Source organism: Sander lucioperca, chromosome 18 (assembly GCF_008315115.2).
Source record: "Sander lucioperca isolate FBNREF2018 chromosome 18, SLUC_FBN_1.2, whole genome shotgun sequence".
Lineage (NCBI taxonomy): Eukaryota > Metazoa > Chordata > Actinopteri > Perciformes > Percidae > Sander > Sander lucioperca.
The window spans coordinates 5,510,523-5,531,053 of NC_050190.1; the positions used below are offsets into that span (position 1 = coordinate 5,510,523).

Below are 20,531 nucleotides of genomic sequence, written 5' to 3' on the forward strand. Positions count from 1 at the left end.
CACCCACAGACCTGGAAGGACAATGTGCCTACAGTATTACCAGATGTGGTGTCTCTGCCTGCCTTGGGAAGTGGGGGCCAGTGGGGGTCTTTTTTTGGAAAGTATCAGATAAGCTCTCCCCCTGCCTCCCCCGTACTCCATTCCCAAATCCAGCCAGATCGTGTTTTGCCGACAGGTCTGCGAGGGGGGAGAAACCGGAGCCCCACGGTGAGATTATTTTACAGTTTATACAAGTAGCGGCATAGGTTTCCTCTCAAGGCCACGACACATAATCTCCATCGCCTTCACTGCCTTAAAAGAAAAAAAGATGGTTTATTAGAAAAAACTTTGAAGGCTGCTAGAAGTACTCATCTGTCACCCTGTGTATTAAAAAGATGAGGGACAATGACCACACACGCCGCAAGAAAAGAGAGAATCTGTTCAGCAGACAGTCAGTTTTTCATAACAGACAGAGTTATTAATATCAGACAATTAGGAGACGAGGAGTGCTGGTCAGCCTGTGAAAAAAAGATGTAAAAAAAAAAAAAAAAGATGTAAACCCCTGATGACGTAATCTGGGCTATTGGGAAGTGTGGGGTTTGAAATGAGGGTCTAAGGAAAGATGATTTCCAGTTGCATCATGGGAAATGTAGGATCCAGTGTTAAACTTGACCCATACTTAAACTTGTCAAGGTAACGTGACATGTCACGTTACCTTGACAACACCAAAACAAATTATGTACAATTGTGGATGTGGGACTTTTTACTTTCTATACAGCCACGGAAGATTTTAACGTCTTCCAGGCTCTTTACAGAGTAGAGGAGTCAAATAATCAATTTACTCATTTCTGTAAAAACTGCATTATTAAGCAAAATGAAAAGAAATGTTGATGAATAAACCAGGTGTGCTTGCATTCCTCTGATTTCAAGTTTTTTTTAATTTTTTTTATCATACATCCTTAATGTTATTTAAGGTAATGTAGTGTTTCTGTGTAAATTTAAAATGGCAGGCTGAACACCCATGTGCTAATCCTCCTTTTTTTGTTTTAATGCTTTCAGCTTCCCCTGGTAACCCTGCGTTTCAAAGTCACAACACTTACATTTTTTTAGTTTTTTTTTTTTAAAGATTATTTTTTGGGCATTTTCGGCCTTTATTTTTGACAGGACAGATGAAGACATGAAAGGGGAGAGAGAAGGGGGAATGACATGCAGCAAAGGGCCGCAGGTCAGAGTCGAACCCAGGCCCGCTGCGTCGAGGAGTAAACCTCTATATATGGGTGCCCGCTCTACCAACTGAGCTATCTGGGCGCCCACGAAACATAGATTTGTGTGCAATTCCCTCAGCCAAAGTCTGCCAAATTGCGGATTTACGAAGTGTTCAGAAAGGGCTTGAAATGTCTGCGAGAGAGCCCCAATGCACTTGACGATTTGACAGTGGGACAGCCCTAAGCCCTCACGGACTTATCGGAACGTGTCTCAATGTCCGCGAGTCTAGAAGTCAGGATATCTTGGCCTCTGCGGTTTTAATTTTGCCCATTCTCTACCAAAAAAAAAATCTGTTGTATCCCTTTAACAAACAGCTTGATACTGTTAGCTCTCAGCAGAGTGTAGTCTTAATTACCATGCTAGTTCCAGTATGTATGATCTCTCCAATGAATGTGCAAATAATGGAGAGTTATGCTTTGTTCCATTTACCTTAGACGTCAGAGGACAGAACTGGGAATGACTTCACACCAGAGTTGACCGTGTTCCAGTTCAAAGTTGGGGGTGGGGTTCAAAACAGGGGGTGAAGGGGACTCTAGCCAGGTTAGACATTGTTGGCAAAACCAGTTAATAACGACCCATTTTGTGGTATTTTGAGTGTACAAACAATGTAGCAACATGTCCACAAATAGAAGATGGACAGTACGGTGTGTACGACTGATTTAATGAGACAAAAAAAATAACACAGAAGTGCTAAAAACAGTATATTCATACAGCTTTCACTACCGTTAATGCTCGGATCAGCCATGTTTGGTTGTGATGTTGAGGTTGTTGAGATTCCCTCGACTTTCTTTTTTTTTTTTTTTTTTTTTTTATATTTTATTTACATTTTCAAATTAAACAGACAAACAGACAAACAAACAAACAAGGCTCAGATACAGCTATTGCCAGTTGTTTACAGTCTTAATTAGTACAGCAGTAGGAGGAAAGGTCGTTAATACAGGAACACAATTAGTTTACTGTATTTTAGCTTTTTCAAAATGAGTTAAGAAAGGGTTCCAAGAACGGAAAAATGTGTCCATTTGACTGGTGCGGAGTTTCTCCATTTGTATTATGGATAGCATGTCAGTGATCCATACCTGAAAGGAAGGAGGAGTGGAAGACTTCCATTCCTTCAATATCAGTCTCTTGGCAACTATCAATCCCAGTTCCAATGGTTGCCGCATTATAGTTGGAATTGTCCTTGTTATTTGTGAGCAGCCAAAAATAGCAAGTCCAGGCTCGGGCTGAAGGGGTCTCTGATATGCTTTGGAGTACCAGTCAAATATTTTAGACCAAAAATTTACCAATGAAGAGCAGGTCCAAAAAGCATGGGACAGTGTACCCTCAGACATATTACATCTGTCACACACTGGGGAGACTGATGGATATATTCTATGTAATCTGACTTTGGAGTAATGTAAGCGATGGACAATCTTAAATTGAATTAACTGGCGTCTACTGTTTATAGAGCAGGAATGAATATTAGACAAACAGGTGTTCCACATGGATTCAGATATTTCCACACCTAACTCTTCTTTCCAAGTATCCCTAGTTTTCACAGTGTGCGCAGCAATACAGTCATCAAATAGACGTACAATTCTCGAAATAAGACGCTTGGAGAAAGGAGGGCTTTTACAAATATCATAAATTTCATGCTCCAGGGGTAGATTTTGAAAATCTTCAATTTTTGATTGGGTGTAATGCCTAACCTGCAAATACCGAAACAAATGGGAATTAGAGAGATTATATTTTCCTTTCAGTTGGTTGAATGATGCAAATTTACCGTCAATGTACAGATTGCTAACTGAGACCAAGCCCTTCTTTCTCCAGTCATGGTATGATATGTCATGCCAGGGAGGCAGAAAACAATGGTTAAAGCATATAGGTGTTTGTACTGATGTATTTGGTAGTTTTAGAAAGCACCTAACCTGGTTTAAAATTCTTACTGACTGTTTTACCACAAAGCATAAATTCTTATAGGACTCTGGCTTTTCGAACTTGGAAAATAATATGGCTGGCAATGAAGAATTATTCACAGAGTTGGCCTCCATCTTAAGCCACAAAGGGGCTGTAAGCATCTGATTATCTAGGGATCCCTGCTGCCAGAACACTAATGCCCTAACATTGGCAGCCCAGTAATAGTGCTTAAATACAGGCAAGTCCAACCCTCCCTCTAACCTAGACTTCTGCAAGTGTGCCTTCGAAATTCTGGCATTTTTGCCATTCCAAATGTAAGACAAAATAATGGAGTCCAAGTCTTTAAAAAAGGCTGCAGTGAGATAAATGGGGAGATTTTGACATAAGTATAAAAACTTGGGAAGGGAGATCATTTTAATTGAGTTTATGCGTCCAATCATTGATAAGGGAAGAATTTTCCAACATTCAATATTTTGTTTTAATTTTGAAATAAATTCTGCGAAATTTAATTTAAATATTAGTTTTGGATCCTTAGGTATAGTCAAACCAAGGTAGGTGAAATGATCATTAACTATTTTGAATGGAATACTTTGTAAAAAACCTGGTGAATAAGTATTAGAAAGAGGCACAAACTCACTCTTTGACCAGTTAATCGTGTACCCCTGATATCCTACCAAAAGACTCTATCAACTCAAGAAGAGGGGGAACTGATTTTTCAGCATTGTATAAATACAATATTATGTCATCAGCATATAAACTGATGAGCGTTTCCACTCCTCCAACCTGAAGCCCCTTCACCTGTGGGTGCTCTCTTATTGTAACAGCGAGCGGCTCCAGTGCAATAGCAAAGAGCGCCGGAGACAATGGACAGCCTTGCTGAACCGAGCGTTGCAAAATAAAAGGGGCTGACCGATCACCATTCGTCAAAACAGAACAGCACGGTTCTACATATATCAGTTTCACCCAAGAGATAAAAGTTTCCCCGAATCCAAACCTGCGCAGTGACTCAAACATATAAGGCCACTCGACCTGATCAAAAGCTTTATGTGCGTCGAGGGACAAAATAGAAGCTCCTTTGATACCACTAAAATCAGAGTAAATAGTATTGAGTAGCCGCCTGACATTAGAAAAAGAGAGTCTGCTGGGAATAAACCCTGTCTGGTCAAGATGTATGATAGAAGCCAAATATTTGTTCAATCTAGTAGCCAGGATTTTAGTTATTACTTTGCGATCAAAATTTTGAAGTGCAATTGGCCTAAAATTTGCAGGGTCAGTTTCGTCCCTGCCCTTTTTTAAAATTAAAGAAATGTTTGCTTCATAAAGGGTTTTTGGCAGTTTTCCATTACTTTTAGAATTATGCGTCATTCTGAGCATAAGTGGTGCAAGAATATCACAAAATCTCTTATAGTATTCTGCGCAGTAACCATCGGGCCCAGCAGCCTTGCCTGATGGGAATGACTTTATGGCATTGATGACTTCCTGCAGCGTAAAGTCTGAATCAAGACATTTCGTAGCAGCGTCACTCAATTTGGGCAATGATAGAGAGTCAAAGAAATCATTCAGATTAGATTGCGAAACATTGTGTTTGGAAGAGTAAAGCTCAGAATAGAATTCCCTGAAACGACGGTTTATGTCAACAGGATTGGTTAGAAGAATGCCTGTTTTCGACTTAATACCACGAATTGCTCTTGAAGCCTGGGCACCTCTAAGCTGTTGCGATAATAGTTTACCGGGTTTATCCCCAAGCTCAAAGTGTTTCTGCCTTAATTTCAAAAGTAAGTTCTTAACTTGGCCACTCATAATATCATTGTATTCATATTTAAGCTTCAATATCTCTTTGTAGTGCTCCGGTGATTTAGAATTTTGGTAAATTCTTTCCAAACTAGGAAGAGCGTTGCCAATTTCAAGCAGTCTCCTCTCTCTCTCCTTTTTAATGGCTGAGGTGTAGGAGATTATATCACCACGCAAAACGACTTTTAATGTTTCCCATAGGGTCAAGTCAGACACTTCACCATTATCATTTAATTCTATAAAGTCTTTCAATTTAGAGGTTATATTGTTAACAAAGTTGTCATCGCTTAGAAGGTTTGGGTTAAAACGCCAAGAATAAGTCTGTTTTGGGAGGGAAATATTTAATGATATTACTAAGGGGCTGTGGTCAGAGATCAAAATATTATGATATTTGGAATTAGTGATTTGAGAAATAAGGTTAGAGCTAGTCAAGAAATAATCAATCCTACTGTAGGATTTGTGAACATTTGAGTAGAATGAATACTCTTTGCTTGTAGGATGCTGAATCCTCCAAATATCTACTAGACTCCTAGTTTTCAAAAGATTATTTAGAAGCTTTACAGATGCAATTTCAGGTGCTGGTCGTGTAGATAATCTATCTAAGAAAGGATCTAGATAGCAATTAAAATCCCCGGCTATTATTATGTTTGAGTCACTGTCGTCTGGAAGCAGATCAAAAACCTTTCTGAAAAAATTGGGCTCGTCCGTGTTCGGACCATATATATTAAGCAGGGTTAATGAGAACGAGTTTATAGTGCCAGAGACCAATAAATATCTACCAAGAGGGTCGTTGTTAACAGAAGTTACCTGAAATGGGATATTTTTTCGAAACAATATTGCCACACCACGGGCATGCGAGGTAAATGGTGATTGATATATCTGAGACACCCAATTGCATTTCAACCTATGTTGCATAGCTGTTTTGATGTGGGTCTCTTGTAAAAAAATTATATCCGCAGAAAGAGATTTCAGGTGTTTAAAAACTTTCCCCCTTTTGACTGCACTACCAAGCCCTTTCACGTTCCATGAAATCAGTTGTAAATCTCTGCCTCCTACATGCATTTTACCTTGTACTTGAGTCATTTTGGAAAAAAACAAAAAAGTACAATTGCTGTTGCAATACCGAATACAAGTGAATAAAACATGTGCATCTGAGCCGAACAAGAACAACAACACAGTACCATATCCACCCCCCCTCCCTCACCTCCGCGTCCCCCGAACTTGACGCGTATCTTCCCTTCTTGGCCAAAACAGGAGCTGCTGGACAAATAGTAGGCCGACCCAAGTAGCGCCCTCCACCACAACGTAAATATAGTTTTGAAAAATTGAAACCTAGTACCACGTTGAAAAACAAAGTAAAATACGCCTTTAAAAGAAATTGTCCTGCACCCTGGTGTATCAATAATTGTCATGGTTCTGGACAGTCACTTATCGACACGCAGTTCGAAAAATGGTCAACAGTGTGTGGCGCATTTAGCACAGAAGAACGAGCACGCTCACCTTAAATAGAAAGTAAAAAATGTTCATCGCGTTCTTTAACCATCTGCCGGAGCGCTACGTTCCTTCGATGAACGAGCCGCTTCAGCTGCCGCTGGATCATTGAAAACCTCGGGAATATTCTCCTCCTCATCCCAGTACACATGAAGCCTGGCCGGGTAGCGCAGGTGATGTTTAACTCCTCCGTCTCTCAGAGCTTTCATCACATCTCGGAAAGCACGGCGCTGGCTCATCACTTCGTTGGTATAATCAGGGAAAATTAAAACTTTGTTTCCCTTGTACTCCATTGATTGCGTCCTGCTGAGGCGTAGAATCTGCTCCTTCACCTGAAAATGATGAATGCGAGCTATGATGGTGCGCGGTTTGCCACCCGCCGCTGGTTTGGGTTGCAGAGAGCGATGCGCACGATCAACTTTCACTGGATGTGGAAAGTGCTGTTTACCCAGCAGTTCAGGAATAAGTTTGGAAACAAAATCAGTTGGTTTTCCTTCTTCTGAGTCCTCTTTTATACCAACAATCTTGATGTTGTGTCTGCGGGACCGTGCTTCTAAATCCAGTAGTTTGGTTTGAAGCTGGCTGGCGTACTTTGTTAAGTCTTCGCACTTGGCTTCAAGCACTTCCACGCGTTCTTCAAGTGTACTGGTCGTTTGCTCTTGACTGACCATGCGGTTTTGCAGGTCAGTTTGCACGGAGAGTACAGACTGAAACTTAGTGTCAAAGGCATCAAAGCGTTCATCGAGTCTCCCCAGAATCGTCTCTGACATTTCCTTACACATTTCCTTGCATATCTCGTACATTTGAGTTTTGTCTATGGACGTGATATCTGAAGTGGTAGCCGGAGGTTTAGCAGAGGGCTCGCTGGAACGGTTATCGCTGGCACTAGCCCCGCTAGCATTAGCACTGTTGATGTATCCATCGATGGTCTTGGACTTTCCAGGAGGGTTTCTTTGCCGCGACATTTTCAAATTAGCGAGGTTCAACGGATGAGATAGGCAAGCGAGCAAAAAATATCAACTTTTAGACAGTTTTATCGTGGTGTTCGGTAATTTTGCATAAGGTGCGGTGGAGAGCACAAGCTATGCACGTCTACATCTTACGCGTGCGCACTAGCGCCCCCATTCCCTCGACTTTCTGAGTGGGGAAATCCAACTTCACGGGGCATTCCAGTTGACATTTCCGACTGGGTTTAACTGTTCAACTGGAACGCACCATTTGTCTCCTCAGTTTCTGCAGATAGACATAAAGGTTGATGCTGTTGTGTGAACCTTTTCGAGATCCTGTTTCCAAGACTTTCATGTTTCTTGAGGTAACTCACATCTACAGATTGTTTTCTTTCATCCACGACAAAGAAGAAATGAACTGACTTATTTTGTTTCGGTTCAAATACAAATCATGGCCAAAACGCAACATGAACTAACAAATAGAAAGGGAAGTGAACAGGATGTCAGAATGTCAAAACAAATCCCATTCCTGTAACTTTAGCTCATGATGATGGACTTTTAATACTAGTTTGCAGTGATCTAATTTCCCCCTGTTCATAAAAGTTCACAGCAAAGAAGCACAGCTTTACAAAAACACAGCTGAATATGAGCAACAGCGCATACTGTGGTTTGCCCTCGGTTCATTTTGTTTTGCTAACCTTTTCAAACGTGAGTAACTGCGGGCTATCAGATGTCCATCTCCTTATTATCCTTAAAAATCTTCCACTATGGCAACATTTCTTGTGGTTGTTTCAGATTACAGTCACACTCCTTATAAACAGCATTGCAGGTTTGTTTGGAGAAAAACGTTCAAGCATCATGTGGTAATTTGGTGCCACCCAAGTTTGAGTGGCATTGCTCTCCCCTTGACAATGAACCACACTAAAAGGGACAGATGCTCCAAAACTTCAATTCAACCAATGCCAACTTGCTTGGTGAATGCTCACTTAATGTGATTAAATCATCATCATATCTTAGTGAGTTTTTCTTCCATCTTCCACGCAAACATCAATTCCATTACTGTAATTTGTAGCTGAGGCACAGAGTGACAATTATCTCTCATAGTACTGTTGCAGTGATTATACTCCTAATGGAAGCCAATTAGAACTGTAAAGGAAATGTCACACCTGTAAAACTTTTTCATTTATAAAAGGAAATGTTGGTTCCTTTAGCTCCTGCTGTGTTTCCCATACAAGAAGCACCATGGATACCGCTTACATCACATTTTGGGGTGTCTCTTTGCTACCATAGAGCAGACATAAACCCAGACTGTGTGTGCTGAATAAGAACGGCAGGGAAGGCGATAAGGGCTGGTCCGGCTGATGGCACGGGGGGGAGAGAGACGGTTATTTTGATCCACTCAGGCAACCGCATTCTGACAAAGCAGCGTGGTGACAGCATCTGTCAGCGAGAGGTTACCAGGCTACGTGGCAGATATGATCTGTGGTGCACTTACAAGACCACCATCACACACACACGTCCAAAACTGAAAACTCAATAAGGAGGATTCCCATGGTGTCTCCTGACCACATTCTTTACCATAATGCTGTTTTCTGGAGGAGTGATGTGTTTTATATTGCCATTGGTCTCCACATGTTTCTGACCTCTGACCCTAGCCAAGCAACGTCTACTTGAGTTGTTATCCCTAAACACAGGTTGCAGGCAGCTTAACGAAAACTTGATTTTAATCATTTTTAGAGACCTAAACCAAAAGTATTTCATAAGAAAAAAAAAGCAAGGATTAGAGAAAAAGATGGTGTTCATATTTGCTGATTTCGTGTTGGGAGGGAAGTTATTATATGTTCTTTTTTTGCCCTGACTAATCAGTAGTGAGTGATCTATACATCCCGCTGATGTGTCAGTTGACATGGAACCTGTGGTAGCTAGGAGCAGTGAACTTAAAATGTGTCTGGTGGTTTTTTTTTGGTAAACAAACAAGTTCTGAATCTGTTTAAAAAAAAAAAAAAAAAAAAAAAAAAAAAGTATTTGCAGTAAATAAGGGTGGATAATGTAGGGGAAGTTGGGATATCTAAACAAAAAGAAAAAGAAAAGAATATATAAAAAAAATATATAAAGAAAATTAAAAAAATTATATAGATGTACAAATAAGATTAATTTACCTAAAATTATATTGTACTGGGATAGAGGGAAAACATTTATTTCCCTGTTGCTCTTATTTTTTACAAATCAGATCCTTGGGGAACAGTGTGCTCTACACAGATAGAACAGAACATAAAGTTAAATAAACCATGAACTCAGCCGGAATTAGTGGACAGTCAGTCCTTTTGGACAAGGTCCTCCTAGGTCAGAACAGGCAGCTGTACAGAACAAACAGTCTTTGAAAGAGCTCGCCTTTGCTTGGGTTTATAACAAACCAAACAACTAAGAAATAGCCTACTCCGATTGTCCATATGAACCAACCTTTAGAAAGTTAGCAATGTCGTTTTTATATAGACATACAGTATCCACATGTCCCTTCCCACGTAAAAAGGAGGATACCTTCGGTCAATTCTCCGACTCAGTTGTTGGGATGACCTTTTTCTCTACATAGTGCATGGCTTTGGTGGCATCCACAAACTCCTTCACCTCGTTGTGGGTGATACGGAATCTAGCAGGGAAGAGTATTCCGTAACGGACTCCCAGTCTTCCTCATACCGGCTTCCTGACGTCCGTGAAGGCCCCTCTGGCTTTAATGACGTTGGCTGTGTAGTCCGGGAATATGGCAATTAGATTACTGTTGTAGTTGAGTTGACTGTCATGGTCACAGGCTTTCCTTTAGGATGTTCATCATTGTGTAATTTTGCAATGATTACACAAGTCTTATGTCCCGCTGTTCTGTGTGTCAGGCTACGGTGTGAGCGCTCAATCCTTTACATCTTTGTCCACCTGGAAGACTTTGTCAAGAAGTTTGGAGACTGCCGTGGAGAGCTCGGTCCTAGTTGCTTAGGGACCCCATGATCCGAATGTTGTCTCTCATTATCCTCCCCTCCATGTCCTCAAACGGTCTTTGAAATCCTCTATTGCTTCTTGAGGTCTGTTACAGTAGTTTGTACCAATACTACCTCGTCCGACCATGCTGACATTAGCTAAGTCTGTGTGAATTGTGATTGTATTGTTAGAAATTTCAGTTTTCACTATCTTTATTTCTTTCTTAATGTTTCAAAATCATCCGCTACAGCTCTTCTTAGTACAGATGATATGTCTTTCCTTATGGAGGAGAGGATATCGCTTTGATCGATTTGGTGTCCATGGTTGAGTTTTCCGCGGGTATGGGCGGAGCTTGATCGGCATTACCTGAACTCTTCACGAAGGAGGTGTTGGGCCTTGCGTGTGGCCATCCACATTGATTTTACAGACCTTTAATTACTCTTACTAATGATGTGTTTTGACCGTTTTACATGCATTTTATTTAAAATGTAAATGTCGTTAAATATGAAATTAGTAAGGATTCCGCAGGAGCTCTGAAAAGTACGTTTTACTCCATTTGTTGATCACTAGCACACCTCCAATCAAGTAGTTATTTTTGCCTAAACATAAAGTTGTGTTTGAATTCACAACGTTAACCATGTTTAAACTGACAAGTTGTGTCAAATGCGTTGACGCGACACACGAAATATCTTTGAAAGTGGCACAATACAAACAAACCTGACACTCACTTGTAAAAACAATACTCCATAGTGCTAGTACTTTAACTTTTTCACATTGTTTAAAGGAATACGATGATTTAAAAGTTAGTATTTCTGTAAGCCAACTTACAAAAACTTGTACAGCTGTGTCAGGCTCATCCAACACATTTTTCTGTTGCTGTTTTTCATGATTTTAGCTAGGTTGCTAAATAATTTTGTCGGAAAATGACATAACCGTTCTTAATCCCACCTATGGAGCTCTGATTGGTCAATTGTTTCTCTAACTGGCAGGAACAGCCATCAGTGGGCGTCAATCTCATCCACGCTTTTCGCCATTTTTCTGTCGCTATTTCTCATGAATGCAGCTAGGTAGCTATCGCGCTATATAGTAAGATGACATCCCCATTAGAAATCTGGCCTACTAAACTCTTTTTTGGTCAATTAGGAAAAAACAGCAGTCAATGGGCACAACACTAAACAATATCTAGCTAAACAAATCAGATATGTGGGTGGCAATTCAGAGGTCTTGAACCAGGCTAATCTTGTTGATCATCTGGCAGGCACTTATATTTATCTTGTGGCCCCATACGGGGCCCCCCAGGCTGGGAATCACCAGGCTACACCGTTTGAATGGAAAAGGATTTCTGGCAAGTGCAGTGTAAAAACATCACACCGATGCATACTCTGCACCAGTGATTTAGACAAAAATAAAAATAAAAAGATAAAAGATATTGAAGATTACCACCTAATGTCGTTCTACTAAATGGATGAATAGGACATTTGCACTGCAGGTACTCCGCTGTAGAAAAAGGAGGAACATACATACATCTCAAAATCAATAATATTAAATAAATTCCATGACCTGTGGGAACTCAGCAATATATAACCATTGCAGGTGTGAGATGTTGAGTGTGGATGTGATATGAGTGAGAGAAAAGATGTCGAGATGAAGACAGACACGGATATGTGGAGCGGTAAGGACTGCTGGGAGCTCAAATAAGACAGCAGTGTTTCTTATACATATCACTGGTGTCAGGTCAGATATTTCACAGGGCAACATTTTGTTACTGACAGACAGGGTACCTTAGTGTTATTTAGTTGGGCAAGTCCAGTACAGGCATTTGCTAGCAGGAAGTCGCCACTCAGCACAGCCATCTTATTCCCAAACTCCATGTCCTTCAGCGGGCCATCTGAATCCGTCCACCCCTTCAGATCAACTATCCCACGGTGCACCAGGAACGCCGTGTGGATCAACTCAGTGATTTCTGCTAAGTGCCGCTGACTATGAAACACAAAAAAAGAATAAATTTAAAAATCTCAGCTTTGTTGTCAACAGCTTTTAAGAGAGGCGTTCCAGAGGCTTGACAGTTAGAGAGCTTTTTGACAGAAACCTTTTCATTGTCTTGATGCTGGTGAAATATGCAGGTTTGACAGGTTTTGAAAACTCATTCACAGCATCACGTACAGGTGTGCTGACCGACCACAAAGGATTTGTGGGTTTCATTTCATCCTTCTAGCAACAGGGGAAAACATCTATTTAGTCAATAAAACTGCAATATTCAGATTGTGGAGTCTTGTTTTTTATTTGACTAGAATATACAACACTGCTCCAAACAAAGGCTGTTCACTGGATCATCACAGTTCATTCAACTGCCATCATGTACTTACTGGACAACTTAAAAGAATACATACATTTTTTTTTTTTTAAATATATATAAAGAGATATCTCTACAACTACAATTTGGTTTTAAATCATTTCAAGTCAAAATCTGCAAGTAGGGCACAAACCAGCACATATGTCAGAAATCTGACTGCACAGTGGCTCAGGGGTTGTGTTAAAAAAAGAAATTGAACTCATCATTAGCAAATAAGAGCCTTTCTTGATTATGAGAGAAAAGACATAAAAAGTGGTCTTTGAATAGCGCCTTTCAGAGCAGCCTTAGGGAGGATATAATCAAATGTTGATTCAGTCATTGGTGAGGGATAATTAGACTCCTCTCCATATGGAAGGAGCTCGCCACGCTGCGACAGGAGGGATCCATCCAGACAGGGTTGGGTGCGCTGATAGCCACTTACGACCTTCTTTCAGCTGCTGAGAACCTGATGAGCCAGTCGTCTGCCTTGTGCTCCAACCCTTTCCTATATACACACACCCTCGCACATACACACGCGTCTTGTAGCCAGGTAATTGCCGTGTTCGACGTCTGCGTGAAAAAGATGTGATTAAAATTCAATAATGTCATCTATTTCACCTCTCAATCACATCCATTGTCTGGTTGGTTTCTCAGCTCGGTGACGCAGAGCAACAACACAGCCCCAAATGAGAGTTAATAAGTTCAGGGTTTAAATAAGAGGAAATTAACAGATTGACAGTCGCATGTTCTCAAGGTGCCTCGGAGTGATGGCTACGCTCGACAGGTTTCAAGAGGAGAACTCATTGTTACGACAGGTGGAAGAGGATAAAGAGCTGTGGCTGATTTCAGGTCATAAAAATAGTATTTAAAACGTTTTCCGAAGCCAAGTTCAGCCTTACGGTGGTGGTGTACTTGGTTGTTTAACTTGAGCCAAAAACCAATAATAAATAAATAAACTGTGATAAAGCTGTCATCTGCTCATGCTTTTGGCTTCACATCAACACGCCATTGTGATGACCAATCAAGTTGGAAAACACGGTTAGTGTAGGTCTAAAGAGTTAAACAGGAGCATTAGCATAGCTTCATCTAATTTGAAGAACAATGGATACAATATAAAAGAACCAGAAGGGAATGCCTGGTTTTGGTGAATCCACCAAAATGACAAAGGATAGCTGTGGTAGGATAAACATAGTATGGCAAAATCTCTCTCTCTCTCTCTGTGTGTGTGTGTGTGTATGTATGTATCTCATCACATCACCGAACCCTAGGGTAGATTGAAAGATCAGAATTCTTTTGGTTTGGCTTCAATGGACCCTTTTAAAGTCCCATGACAATCAATGTCTAAGAAACACACCCTAACAGGAATGAAGTAAACACACAACCCCTTGGAATTACTTTGAATTGTTGATTTTTAAAGTATTGAACAATGGCACAAAGTACCTGCCACCAAAACAGCTGAACCCTAGTGCATGCACATCCCAAAGCTGTGCCTCCAATCTAGCAGTCCTGATCAGTAGCAGTTGAGCTTTGGGAGGGAAAAGGGGGACAAGGGGGCCGGTGTATAAATAGCTTTGGTGCCCAGTTGCATAGCAACCGATGCCATCTTGCCGAGGTGTAACGCCCCTCACCACGCCCCTTGTCCTGAGTGTTCTCTTCCATTTTCCTCCCTCTGCAGTCTGCCTCGCCATCAAATACAGCTTTGCAGATGTGAGTACGTCCCTGTGTGTGATTTAAAGAGGTGGCCTGTCCATCAGACGGCCTGCGTGATGTGTTCAGTGGCATGGCTTTCATTTGTCACAAGAAATTAAGAGGTGTGATGAGTAAAAGTTGACTATCCATAAGAATCTATCTATCTATCTATCTATCTATCTATCTATATCTATCTGTATCTATCTGTATCTATCTATCTATCTATCTATCCATCTATCCATCTATCATGGTGATACTTTGGTGAATCATCAGTGTCAGGCAGCAGAGTGGGAAATGTTTTACAAATGCTGCCTGTCAGGAGGGAGGAGACCATCCCCCAGAGGTTTCAATCACCCCCCTCAAACCCGCCCCACCCTGACTCCCTCCATCTCTTCCATCAGAGGTGCTAATGAGCCCAGGAGAGGTGGGGGGAGAGAAAGAGAGAGCAAGATAGTGCAAATGAGGTGATCAAGTCATGCTGTGTGTGTGTGTGTGTGTGTGTGTGTGTGTGTGTGTGTGTGTGTGTGTGGACTATCCATCAGACATGAGTGAGGGAATGCTGCATGTTGGATTGTGATCCAGTGTCACAGCGATGCTAGTGCCAGGTTGTGACATGAGGTGAGTGTGTAATAACTCGTCTCGTAGAGACACACACAACCTGCTGACACGGCTCGGCCACACAGCCTGAAAAGGACCGGACTCGAGTGCTTCCATGGTGGCCGGGTTATTCCAATTAGTTCTAATATTAGGATGTTTCTGCACAGACACGGCTCCACTACACACGTGTGCCTTGTGCCAGCAAGCAGTAAGAAAGAAGCCTTTCAGCCACCCAGCGCACAGCCATGCCAAACTCAGCAGTCACTTCTGGAAACCACTTGGAACACACCCACATCCCTGTTTCTGAGCTGCATGCTGGTAGTCAATGTGTGTGAGAAAGCCAGAGAAGACCTTGGGGTGCTACCTCAAGCATTTTACCAGAAGTACATTAATACCATATTTAACACTCATTCAACGGCATTTAAATATGTATAAATAATGAATGTTGTAGTTTGTTACATCTTTGCCAGAAATTTCATAAAGCAATTTTCTATCATTTATGTTATAACAAAACTAAAGAGTCAGTCATGCTAGCCACTCTGTGATGCTGTAATGCTCACTGTTAAGAACTCTAAACTGTCTGATAGATAAAGGTTGACAACCAAAAATAGTTTTTTAGAGTTGCAGTGAAGTAAAAGTAATAATTAGCCAGAGGGTGCTGTCAGAATCTGAAATCTACAGAAAAGTCAGGGGACAACTTAAGTCATTAGGATTCATCCTCAGTGGAACACAAATGTCTGTACAATGTTTTGTGGCAATCTATCAATTCGATGTAGAGATATTTTAATTGGATGAGTGCAAATTGTGACCTGTTGGTGGCACTAGGTGAAAAGTCAGAGTCCCTTCCACACATGCACTACAACCCTGAAGGTATCTAGACATTACCCATATGTGAGAATGCAAATGTCTGAATCTGTTGGACTGGACATTAAACAGAATTAACCCTGCCGGCCAGATGCCAGTTCACCTCCTGGGCACTGCCAGGTGCTCTTGAGCAAGGCACCGCTCAGGGCGCTGGTCCAGCACTGGCAGCCCACTCACTCTGACATCTCTCCATTTGTGCATGAATAGGTCCTGAGCATGAGTGTGTATTTCAGGCCTGTGTGTAGTGATTTCTAACAAACAGAGTGTAAATTGTAATTTCCCCACTGGGGATCAAACACATAAGAAGTAAGTAGTACAAAGTCTGTGTGATGTCCGATTGAGCCCATGTGTGAATAGAGCAGCTTACTGTCCGGAGAATTCACAGTGAGTGAGCGTTTCTATCATGCGGCTGGCGCGAAAGAATACAAAACATCAGAGGGTGAAGAAGAAGGGTGATTTACACAAAGACGGCAACAAAAATGTCCAACTGGAGAGACAACAAGATTGATTGTCAGTAAGGGGCGACACTGAAATCGTCAAGACAAATTATTATCTACTGTCTGTATATATAAGGGTGTTATGTGGTATAGTGTAAATACTATTATTATTATTATTATTATTATTATTATAATAATAACTAATTCTATTTTTTCTATTTCTTATAATACTTTTTGTATATTTTTTCCTATGTCCTTTTGAGCTGCTGTAACAAGTGAATTTCCCCAGTGTGGGATTAATAAACATTAATAAAGATAAATTAATAAAAAAATATCTTATCTTAAATTCAAGGAGCGGCAAGAGACTTGGTTGTTTGTGACTGCAGTGTAATCCGCGTCATGGATTTATCCTCAAAATGAATGGCAATCCGTCCAAAAGTTGTTGAGATATTTCCATCTGAACCAAAATGGTAGACCGACCGACCAACGACACCGCCATCCTTTGAGCCATGCCACAAGCACGGCTAAAAACATAAATACATACATATTCATACAGCCCCAATAAAGAGAATACTTCCAGGCTGATGAATTTTAGATTCTATTGTTAGCAACAATTGAGAAATGTTCCTTTACATGCAAACATTTTATTAGGTGAAACTGCTATTGTGATGTTGCTGAATGATGGTCACTCTGATTAGTAAGTTTGCATTAAAGAAGATTTTTCGGCATTTTTCAGCCTAATACATCTCATTAGAATTAATATAGCAGTGAATACAAAACAGTAACTGCAGGGTGGTCAAAAAATTGCGCTACTGAAAGGACTTTTGGAAAAAAAAAAAATTAAATTAGCCTCAACCTAAATATAACCAAATACAAAAACCCATCCCATCTTGTAACTGTGGTTATATTGCCCCCGCATTCAATCATATTCGCAAGATGGTGTGCTTCATTTACAGGAATTGATATGGACAATAACCACAGAGGACAAGATAGAATTACCTGACACAAGGATTTTATTTCACTATTTATCCTTCAGCAGCCATGTAACGGGGACAAAAGTGGCATCGCCTTTCGTGGTCTGCTTGCCATGCACATTTATGGCTCTACAATGCAATGGTACACATGTTTACTGCCCAATGTTTTCTCCCAAGCATTACATACATGAGAATGGAAATACATGGAAGCCAAAAAGATCGTCTGCTAGTGTGTGGTTACAGATATGAACCAATAGCTGTGGATTTAAACTACCTGCTTGGTTTTAATGTACTGAACCAAAGAACTTGCTTGGTGGAAACTAGCTATGGTATGATATGGCCATAATTCCTAAGACGGTCTATGACTGTGATTAAGGTTGGTAGACACCTTTTTTTTTAACATTTGAGAACATCCTCAAGGGTATAGTGTTTTTATGCAATGTTTTGTTATGCAATAGCAACCAATTACATGTTTCACAGTTAGCCAGGCATTAGGGAATTTCCTGCATAGGAGGAAGATCCATCAGTGCATCCTGCTGATGTTGATACTTACACCATCTAGAGCTGTAAAGTCAAACATGCAGTGTTCACGGAGTATACCAGATGTCAGGAAGTGTGAGAAACATCAACAAACCAAAAACAAAGCCAGAAGAACAGCTTACTGGATGGCTGATGCCAGTGGCAGCTGGAGGGGGGGGGTTGAGCTATTTGCTGAGCTGTATTTGTTACAATGAAATGTGCTTAGTTAAGGTACTTCAATTAGTGCAAATTCTTTATAATAATGATCCTTTTTATACTACAGTTTGTTATGGTGTAAGACCAAAGTAAGGGGAAATGCGAAAGAAACGCGGCTTGTGGCTTAAAAATGTACTTTTCACCCATAAATTTAGGCCTTTTAAGTCACACTCCCTCTGTGCGTGTTGTAATCCGAGTTTCTCTGTTCTTTGTTATGGTAGCTGGGACGGCCGCGCTTGCGTGTGAGTGAATGTGAGTGCCCCTTTACTCACTGATTATATAATATTTACCAGTGTGTTGTACTTGAGATCGGTCTTGGTCTCAAGACCACTTTTTGAAGGTCTCGGCATCGTCTCGGAATCGACCGCATTTTTACTCTTTAGTCTTGTCTCGGTTAAAGAGGACTCTGGATTTTATTTCAGGATTATATTTCAAGACAGGTCAAAACCACAAGTGCAGGGATTTCGCTAAAATGCCTGTGTATTGTCTGATTTATGCCTATGCATTAAAACTTGCAAATGCTGTGGCCGGGCAGGCTCAGTGGGTAGAGCAGGCGCACATATACTGAGAGGTTTATGCCTTGACGCAGAGGTCCAGGGTTCGAATCCGACCTGTGACGATTTCCTGCATGTCTTCCCCCTCTCTCTCTCTCCCCTTTCTCACCTAGCTGTCCTGTCAAATAAAGGCGGAAAAGCCCAAAAAATAATCTTTAAAAAAAAAACTTGCAAATGCAACTTATAACTTGACTTATATTTAATTTGAAATTCGTTTCCGTAAACCCCACTCTCCCTGCCCCCTTTACACGCACTCCCAAGAAAATCAATGCAGGAGACAGGAAAAGAAGCTTTGGCTGTTTAACACAAATCTGGTCTTGGTCTTGACTCGGTCTCAAACCCTCAAAGTCTCGGTCTCAATACACTCTGGTCTTGGTGATGACTTGGTCTTGGTTTAGATGGTCTTGACTACAACACTGATATTTAACTTGATCATTTAAAAAGAATAGGAATAAAATGAAAGTACATGAAGTGATGGGAGGGAGTGATGAACTGACTTGATTGTTACTGTGGTCCTTTTTTCTTTTTTGTATAAATATATTTATTCATATTTGTGTAAAGCCGTGCTCATGTGCACATATATCATTTTAGTATTCTAGTGCATCATATGTGTATATGGATGCAGAATTTGTCATACATTTACATACTTATATACTACTTTCATCTCGATTTTGTATTAATTTAACATAACTGTTGTGATCCCTTTGTTGTGGGGAGGAGGGGTGGGGGGTGGATGCGCTACGTGCGATTGCTCCGTTTGTGTGCGCTGTTTGTGCATGCTGTCTGTTCTGTTTTTTGTTGCTGTGCTTGTCTATGTTGTAAAGGAAACAAAAACCCAATAAATACATGTTTGAAAAAATAAAATAAAAAATAGGAATATTTCAAGTAATTTTTAAAATTAATTTAATGAAGGTCTAGGATGTGGGGAGTGGTGGGGCCCTCTATTGGCCAGTCGCCACAGGTCGATGCTTTGACGGACACTGGATGGATCTAATTAGTAATGGGCAAAGCTGCAACCAACTTGCCATCTTGTGACTCAAACAAACGTAAAATAATGCAAACAGTTATCCTGAACGTCAATAACTCCAGTGTATTTACCTAGGATAGATGCCGCTGACCATGCCCTGAGACAGAAGATCGGAGGCTGTGTGGCTCGGCCCTGCGGCTTTCGACAACAACAGTACGATCAGTCCCCTCAGCTGAAGGTTGTTCCTGTTGTCGTTGACAAAGCCCCTGCAAAGAAACACCATCAGTAGATTAAAATACATCATCCTTTATTCAACGGTAATATGGTCCGTTAGCTCTGTAGGAAAAATGTTGTTGTTGTAGTCCTCGACAATAAAAGCAGACACGCTTTACTGGCAAGCAAACTGAATGCTAAGTTCGTCCCTGTGTTTACAAAATGCCACAATGCAGTATATAGTCCAATCTTTCTAAGCAGCAAAGGAGTTTGAAAAAAGGGGAAGCACGTGGCTTTCTAACATCTAACCCTACACAAGGGCTTGTCGAAGTCCGGACCGAACGGCAAGTCAATTTCGGACCCAGCCCATAGCTTGGGTTATGAATAGAAAACATTACGTAGTGTAACATTTCTAACATTTTCAAAAGTGTCCTTTTGAGCAATAAATTGTTAGTGACGTTGAAAATACAGTAGTGGTGTTACGCGGACCGTATTTGATCCGTGATCCGTCCGGATGGACTTATTTTTACAACCGAAATGATTGTTTTGGTATTACAGAGAGAGAGTAGGCTACCAAAAAAAGGTACCGTTGGGTACCGGTATTGGTACAAAAGTTGACCAGGTAAACAGAGTACTCAAATCAATGTATGTTGCTTAAATGTTATAATTAAGTTGATTAAATGTTATTTTGTTATTGTCAATCGTTTTGGACCTCTGACCTTGCATAGGAATCAGATGCTTTGAGTAATAAGTCTGAGAACCGCTGTCCTACACCCTGCTGCCATCTGTTGTGAAGAGCCTGATTAATGCACTTACACCTGCTCCCACTGCT

General features: G+C 40.9%; 1 protein-coding gene across 3 annotated transcripts in view; it reads right to left on the reverse strand.

The window, feature by feature from the left end:
- The window catches only part of pdss2 (prenyl (decaprenyl) diphosphate synthase, subunit 2), a 42,886-nt gene that overhangs the window by 9,080 nt on the left and 13,275 nt on the right, over positions 1-20,531 (reverse strand). For all 3 annotated transcript variants that reach the window (XM_031321327.2, XM_031321325.2, XM_031321324.2), the window contains exons 2-3: positions 19,618-19,752; positions 12,119-12,317 (exon numbers count right to left, since the gene is read on the reverse strand). In XM_031321327.2, the coding sequence (XP_031177187.1) occupies positions 12,119-12,317; positions 19,618-19,752 (334 nt within the window). The remainder of the gene's footprint in view (positions 1-12,118; positions 12,318-19,617; positions 19,753-20,531) is intronic.